Source organism: Frankliniella occidentalis, unplaced genomic scaffold (genome assembly GCF_000697945.3).
Source record: "Frankliniella occidentalis isolate FOCC.00 unplaced genomic scaffold, Focc_3.1 Scaffold129, whole genome shotgun sequence".
NCBI lineage: Eukaryota > Metazoa > Arthropoda > Insecta > Thysanoptera > Thripidae > Frankliniella > Frankliniella occidentalis.
The window spans coordinates 610,971-618,833 of record NW_026267256.1 but is presented as its reverse complement, the minus strand read 5'-3'; the positions used below and the strand labels follow the sequence as shown (position 1 = coordinate 618,833).

Here is a 7,863-nt window from a genome sequence, read left to right as displayed (position 1 = left end):
CGAACGTACACACGGACAGACAGACTCACGACCGAGACAACGCCTGACCCCTCAGCAACTTGGACTGAGCTTCGCTCAGCGAAAATTCCGACCTCAAATTTCAAAATTAGCCTCAAAACGCACGAAACAGCCCAAGAGAACCGCTTATTTTGCACCCTTCGCTTACAGTCCGTAGATTTATTCCTTCCTTGTCATTCCTGGGAGACATTTGGAGAAAGGTTGGTCAGGGGGTGGACCTGCACTCTCGGAAAGAGCTTCACCGGGGAGGGGGTGGGGGGGGGAGGGGGAGCTTACGGTGCGCGGTGGACTGAATATGGATGGTGAAGGGATGGTCGGGTATGCAGGCGTACGTATGCAGGGGAAGCCGTCCCGCCGTATCCATACGAGTGTGCACACAGGAAATGCCCACAAAATGCGGAAAGGTCAAATAATAGAGGGAAAAAAGTCAGATGGGGAAATAACAAAACTTGGAACAGCAAACGGCAATCCTTATTCAAACGGGCAAACTTTTATACCTTCGGGTAGAGACCGGTAGAGTCAGCCACGAGGGGCTGCCCGAAAATAAAACCCTCGCAAACGCAAAAAGTTGACGAAAACAGCCTTGTTTCAGAGTATATTTATTTATAAAGCACTACTAGCCTGTAGGTGCTTGCGACGAAGAAGCTTGCCACGCTTGCCATTCATTTTTCCAACATTTCCTTGTCATTGTTCACAGAGCCTTCGCCTTCCTCTCCCAACAGCTCCACTACTACTACCACTACGTACAACTACTTCTGCGGATGCACCGGGCCTGGCTGGGACGGGCCCAAGTGGGGTCAGAATGCTTCCCCCGACTTCCGATGCGCCCCTCCCCCCGCCGGCCCTCCCGCAGCAGGCCCACGCCCGCCCGTGTGCCCGGGCCCAGGGTGGTGGGGACCCCGAGGGGGGCCCCCACGACCCAAGTCGTATAAAACGGAGCGGCGTGACCCTGCTCATCGCACTCCGCCAGCCTCCGCCGCACGGATACAGCATGCACTCACAGGTGAGCCAATCTAGCAGACATTTAGTACTCCACAGGGGTTCAACACCAGAATAGTTAAAAAGAGACAAATACCAAATAAATTTACCAAACATCACAGCAGGCCAGGGGGCAAATTTTAACGCCTTTCGCAGTTATCGCTGACTTTTACAAAATTTGAAATTTATCTCAAAAATCGTCTCCGAAATACATAGAATTCTTTATTAAAGCGCCTACTTATGGAATACCTCAAGTTGGTTGAGTTGCAGTGACTTAAATGTTATAAATTGGTTTTAATTTTTATTTTACCGTATCGTGTGTCCAGTCCAATACCAACTGATAATAGCGCCTGAACGGGTGGGGCGGTTATGACAAACCCACAACACCGGCTTTGTATTCAACGCATTGTAAAAACAAATTACTGTTAACAATTTTCGTTCAGAAGTGGGAGAATTTTGGCAAAGATGAGAACGCACGAGGGTAGGAGCAGGGGGGAGGGGGTGAGCAGCGTGTGCGGTAATGCACGTATATGGGACTGCGGCGGCTCCTCTATCCGCCGCACAATAGAACATTGATAGGCGTCGGCTGCGAATCTAGATTCCAAGGGGAGAATGTGGGGGTGGGGGTGGGGTGGATGAGGCTGTTCAGGCGCTAGGCCCTATTAGTGTGCTAGGCTTGGGGAGGACGGGGGAGGCACTGCCGTAGGGGTGTCGTTGCAAGGGCGACGCGAGCCCCGAGCCCTCTGGTGCTTCAGAGTCCCTGCACGCAGCGAACGAAGCCCATCTCTCGAACTCGGTTCGCCCGGTCGCCGGCCGCCGCCGCTGGGGCCGCCGGGGTCGGTTTGGGCGAGAGGATGAGACCAGCAGCAGCAGCAGCAGCTCGCCGCGGGCCCCAACTTGCAGGCGGGGTAAATTTGAATTTTCGAGAGAGGGTCGTGAGTGTACGTGCGGATGGGATAGTTTCAGTAGTTGACTTCCTTTTGCATACGCGTGAGTCGAGCGAGGGGAGGGCCCCGGGGTGGGCCATGCGGCACTGTCGGCTCAATGAAGGGCCGATGGATGTGCTGCGAGCTGCGAGTAGTCGTACACTTTCAGCTGCCGCGGAAAAACTAAAGAACAAGTTACCAGAGTGGTCAACAGACCCCTTCCCTTATTTTGCTTCCTTTGCACCGGATGCAGGTGCGCTGGCGGGTTTGCTTACCCTTCGCTCACAGAGTAGTGGTGCCTTACGGCCCCGGTCCTATATGCAACCCGCTCGCCCGCCTGCATGCGGTACAGCACAAAGCGAAGTAAAGGAAGGGGTCTGCGGCCCACCCTGTATAATATGCTCTCCTTGCTTTCGCATGAATTGCTTGTTGTTTCTATTTACTGCGGTAATGCGCCCCAGTTTACCTCATTAATTTCGCTCTATATCCGCTCAGCGCGGCGTGCTGACCTCACTTAGGCCCCTGCTCCCTTGTAGGGACGCGGCCGAGCGGCTCGCCTGCTGCGGTGGCCGTCCTGGCTCAGGCCGGCGGCAGGATGTACACCGGCGGCGGCACGCTGCCGCGGGGAGCGCGGGGGACGTAGTAAACCGCGAGGGCAACCACATCTTACTGTTGCAGATGCTCCGCCTCGCCGTCGTGGCCGTTCTGGTCTGCGGGACGGTGGTGCGCGCCGAGCCCCCGAGTCCCAGCAGGCAGTACCTGTCGCCGTCCGGTGGCGGTGGCCACGGCGGTCACGGCCAGCAGGCCGCCGGCCTCAGCCAGGACTACGGCGTGCCCGGCCAGGCGCCCGGACGGCCGATCTCCAGCTACAGCCCCTCCGGCGGCGACCTGACGGGCTACGGCCAGCAGCCCCCGCCACGCTCCGGCGCCACGTCCTTCGCCGCCTCCGGCCCGGCGCCGTCCAGCCCGACCTCCGACTTCGGCGCCGTGATCGCGGGCATGCGCGGCAAGCCCTCCAGGAACTACATGACGCCGTCCGGGCCCGCCGGACAGCGTGGAGGTGCGAGGCCGGCGCCGTCCTCCAGCTACGGCGCAAGCTCCGACAACGGACAGACCGCGGCGGTGTTCGGAGGCGACGGCGAGGACGACGCGTCCGGGTTCGCGAACAAGGCTGGAGCAGTGTCGCCCGCCAGCGGGTACGGCGCACCTGCACCCACCGCTGGCGGATTCGGGGGACCGTCTCGCGGGTTCGGCGCCCGCATGCGTCCGACGGGCTTCGGGGGTAACCAGAGAGCGCCCGCCACAAACTACGGCGCGCCCGGCGGCAACCACGGGCCGTCGGCCCCCGCCGGAAACTACGGAGCCCCTAACCCCACCAGCAACTACGGCGCTCCTGCTCTTTCCAGCAACTTTGGCGCCCCTGCACCTGCTAGCAACTTTGGTTCTTCAGCACCTGCCGGAAACTATGGCGCCCCAGTACCCCCCAGCAACTACGGTGCTCCTGCACCTGCCAGCAACTTTGGCGCCCCTGCACCTGCCAGCAACTTTGGTTCTTCTGCACCTGCCGGAAACTATGGTGCCCCTGCACCTGCCAGCAACTTTGGTTCTTCAGCACCGGCCGGAAACTATGGCGCACCAGCACCCGCCAGCAACTACGGTGCCCCTGCACCTACCAGCAACTTTGGCGCCCCCGCACCTGCCAGCAACTTTGATTCTTCTGCACCTGCCGGAAACTATGGCGCCCCAGCACCCGCCAGTAACTACGGCGCCCCTGCACCTGCCAGCAACTTTGGCGCTCCTGCTCCTGCCAGCAACTATGGTGCGCCTGCACCTGCTAGCAACTACGGAGCCCCTGCTACACCTGCGGGCAACTTCGGCTCTCCCGCCCGTGGAGGTCCCAGACGTCAACCAAGTGGGCCCAGGCCCGGAGGCTTTGGTGGCCATCACAATCTGGCAGCCCCTTCTGGACCGTCTGACGCCCCTTCTGCTCCCGCTAGTGGACGCCGGCCTCAGTTCTCCCCGCGTGGCCGTGCTCCGGCTGGTCCTTCCGCTAACTACGGCGCCCCATCGGCCAAACCCTCATCGCAGTACGGGCCGCCCGCTGCCAACCCCTCATCGCAGTACGGCCCGCCCGCTGCCAACCCCTCATCGCAGTACGGCCCGCCCGCTGCCACCCCCTCATCGCAGTACGGACCTCCCGCTGCCAAACCGTCATCTCAGCTCCACGCACCCAGCGGCCCGTCTGGTCACTTCGGCGGCAGTGCTAACTTCGGTGGCCCTGCAGCTGGCCCATCTTCGCCGTTCGCTCGCCCAACGCCCTCCAGGCCCCTGAGTGCTCCTTCAGCCCAACACGGCGCCCCGTCTGGGCCTGCCTTTAACTACGAAGGAGCTGCAAATCTACCAACGCCCTTCAACAAACCATCTGCGCCTTCATCCCAGTACGGTGCTCCCGCTGCCAACCCTTCCTCCCAGTACGGTGCTCCCGCTGCCAACCCCTCCTCCCAGTATGGTGCTCCCGCTGCCAACCCCGCCTCCCAGTACGGCGCTCCCGCTGCCAACCCCTCCTCCCAGTACGGTGCTCCCGCTGCCAACCCCTCATCGCAGTATGGTGCTCCCGCTGCCAACCCCGCCTCCCAGTACGGCGCTCCCGCTGCCAACCCCTCTTCGCAGTACGGTGCTCCCGCTGCCAACCCCTCCTCCCAGTACGGCCCGCCATCGGCTGACCAGGACCAAGGCCAGGATCAAGGCCAGGGCTACGGCCCGTCTAGCGGCGGCGAGGAGGAGACCACGGTGAGTACCAATCAGTGTTTGCGAGTGTATGTACCGGGTGTATCAGAAAGTTACGGGATTGGATACCTTCTCGGGCCACAGGAGCCATGGCGCCTTACGGGCGAAGGGGATAGTCGATCCCGCAACAGTGATCCGCGATCCGCTCTGATACAACCGGCTACTGACTCTGTCCCCACGTTGACTAAGCGACTTTTCTCGATTTATTCCCAAGGAACCCGCCAAGTACCAGTTCATGTACGAGGTGGACGCCCCAGAGTTCGGCACCAAGTTCGGCCACAAGGAGGAGCGGGACGGTGACGTCGCCAAGGGCATGTACCACGTGCTGCTGCCCGACGGCCGCACCCAGAAGGTCGAGTACGTCGCCGACCAGGACGGCTACCGACCCGAGGTCAGCTACGAGGGCGGCGACCAGCTGGGCGACCAGCAGGGCGGCCAGCAGGGCGACCAACAAGGCTACGAGTACCCACAGCCCCAGGGCGCGGAGGGCCAAGGACAGCAGCCCGACGATCAGCAGGGTGCGCAGCAGGGTGACCAGGGCGCCGCTAACCTCGCCGGCCAGTCCGGACCCTACTATTGATCTCTGCGAGGTGCGCGAACCTGCGACGGCCTTCTTGGACATTTATGACGGCTCCTGCTTTAATTGTAATTCTAAAGGGAACTTTTTGTAAGTGTTCAGGAAGTGTGGGATTCAGTGAATGTCATGCTGATGATATTCACCGACGGAAAATGTACAAATTACCTGGTGCATCCGCGTGATCCCGCTCTAACCCAATCAACCATGGTTACCATACTCATTTGTCAAGTCTCTGGCCATTACTGTATTTATTGTTTAATTTATGTGATATTAACAAAGCTGAACCGATCTCGTACCTCATGTGTAGAACGGCCTGCGACAATAGTTTTTCAGGGCCCATTATATGAACGGGTTGCAACGATCATGAATAGGCTATGCATCTCGCGTATGAAGAATGTGATATATTTTTTTTTACTTTACTCTTTACCTCCCCGTGTCCCCCTACCCTGCGCGGCTTCCCGCGGCTTTGAGCTGTGTGATCGCTTTTCTGCTTTACTTTAATAAAAAGAAACTTGAAAAACGAAAGAAAAAACGTTGGTGTGATTTTCTCGAGTTTTCTCTACTAATATAACTTCCACGGATTTGCCAATAAACAATAATTCACACTATCCCTTATATTTACGAGCTTCCAGTCCTAGTCTATCGACAGAGTAGTAAAAGTGGCTTGCGAAGGGGAAGGAGGGGGGACGGTGGGGGAGGCGTTTGTCTCAAAATGACTTACTCAGCCCTGGCCATTGAAATACTCCAACACAAAGTCGATTTCCACAGCAGCCCCTTTTTCTTTTCTTCGGTGCCAAAAAAAGCACAAACACGCGAAAGGGAGAAAGAGAAAGAGAAAAAAAATACATAGCAGGTGACTGCGACACGACACAGTTGATTGTGCGTGGGGCTGGTCCGGGCCTCCGGCCTGGGCTCCTGGCTCGCAGCACGGGGCACGGGAACGTCCGAGGGGTCCGTAGCAGGCGGGCGCGAGGCAGCAGCAGCCCGGCGAACACGAACGACCAGCAGAAACTTTTCTTCCGCTCCTCCGCACCGAGCACTGTGTGCGTTTTGGGATTTCTAGCGCGAGCTGCTGCTGCGTCTACTGCCGCCGCCGCCGTGCTTTTGGGAAGGTCGCGCGGGTTTGACAAATAGCTGCATTATATATATTATATTTTTTTTTGCAACAAGGGCAGAAAGAACAATCGATCCGCCGAGGATGAATGGGCGGCCTTTTTATCAAGGCCTGCCAGGTACGGCAAAGCCCCCATAATTGCCTCTGGCGGACCTCCCGAATCTCACCCGCTTCTCCCCCCCCCCCTCCATCATCCTCTCTGCCCCGTGACCGCGCGCCGCCGCACGTCCTGCCTGATACACCCCACGGCGGGAAATCTCTTTCTTCCCCTTCTTTTCTCTCTACTACCCGGCATCTCCCCGCCGTCTCCTCCTCCTACCCCCCGATCGTCACTACAGACAGCACAGCCTCGAGGGGGTATTCACTTCGGATTTTCGTGTACAGACTACTCCGTATTACGGGTATTACGCGTATTACCGAATATTACTGGGTATTACAGGGTATTACCAGGTATTACCGAGTATTACCGAGTATTACCAAGTATTACCAGGTATTACTAGGTATTACAGCGTATTACCAGGTATTACAGTGTATTACTGATCATCTGAAAAAGGTTTTATCGAGTGCGCACATACATATCGAGGGGGTCCCGGCCTGGGTCTGACAGACTGCAAACGGGGACTCGAAATAAGCAAGAAACAATTGAAAAGAAAATCGCCTTTTCAGGATATGCCTGGAGCTTTAGATTCCCTACTGCGTGCGTACCTCATCGGCATCGGCTCATAAGAGTTTAGCCGGGCTATTTTTCGTGTGCTGCGCGGAGCGTTAGCGTATTAACGCACTGAGAAAAACTTGCTGTCTCGGCAAAAATCGTTGCTGAATGATTAGCAATTTACCTTTTCGCTATGTTAGCAAAAAATATGGCTAGCACCGCTTTGCTGAGACCACTGAAAAGCAGCGCTTTGCTAAGGCAGCTAAGCGATTCCTGTCTCAGCATTTTTTTGCTTATGTAGGCAAAAACATAACTGCTTATAATTTAAAAACGGTTGCAGTCGGTAATTTGACCTTATCTCTGAATATAAGTTTGCCTTGCTTATTATTAAGTTAAAAGATCATCAATGATCACGTCCAGGTTTTTGGCTCATATTTCTTTTTAGCTGGACAACATTAGAAAGTGACTTGCATTCTCAGATTCCTCGTGAAAATAGTTTTCACACGAGCTACTATGTAATAGGGTACAAATTGACCGCTACCATAACTTGGTTTACATTACCGACATTTTCGAGACGCGGGCCATTTCGGTAGCTCATTTGAAAGCTTATTATTTAACGAGGAATCTGAAAATGCTTTCCACTTTCCACTTTCCGATGATATCCGTCTGAAAGGAAATATTAGCCAGCAACCTTAACGTGAACATTGAGCAATGATTGCTGATATAAGCATACACAATAATGTACACAGTTGAGTTTTCAGAGTAAGAACTGAGCCTTAACAGCGGTGTAGAAAAGAACGACCTAGCCGCG

General features: G+C 56.4%; 1 protein-coding gene across 1 annotated transcript; it reads left to right on the top strand.

Moving 5' to 3' along the window:
* Window positions 1-363: 363 nt before the first annotated feature.
* Window positions 364-5,699, top strand: LOC113213275 (pro-resilin-like). Its single transcript, XM_026432289.2, has 3 exons — window positions 364-1,021; window positions 2,601-4,712; window positions 4,924-5,699. The coding sequence occupies exons 1-3, from the start codon at window positions 821-823 to the stop codon at window positions 5,287-5,289; spliced, it is 2,679 nt and encodes an 892-aa protein (XP_026288074.2). The 5' UTR covers window positions 364-820; the 3' UTR covers window positions 5,290-5,699.
* Window positions 5,700-7,863: the final 2,164 nt, after the last annotated feature.

What these genes read in the sequence shown, in the direction of transcription:
- LOC113213275 (XM_026432289.2), top strand. Translation starts at nt 821, where the DNA reads ATGCTTCCCCCGACTTCCGATGCGCCCCTCCCCCCGCCGGCCCTCCCG. An exon ending in GATACAGCATGCACTCACAG is followed by an intron (nt 1,022 to 2,600) that starts GTGAGCCAATCT and finishes TTACTGTTGCAG; the next exon opens with ATGCTCCGCCTCGCCGTCGT. An exon ending in GCGGCGAGGAGGAGACCACG is followed by an intron (nt 4,713 to 4,923) that starts GTGAGTACCAAT and finishes TTTATTCCCAAG; the next exon opens with GAACCCGCCAAGTACCAGTT.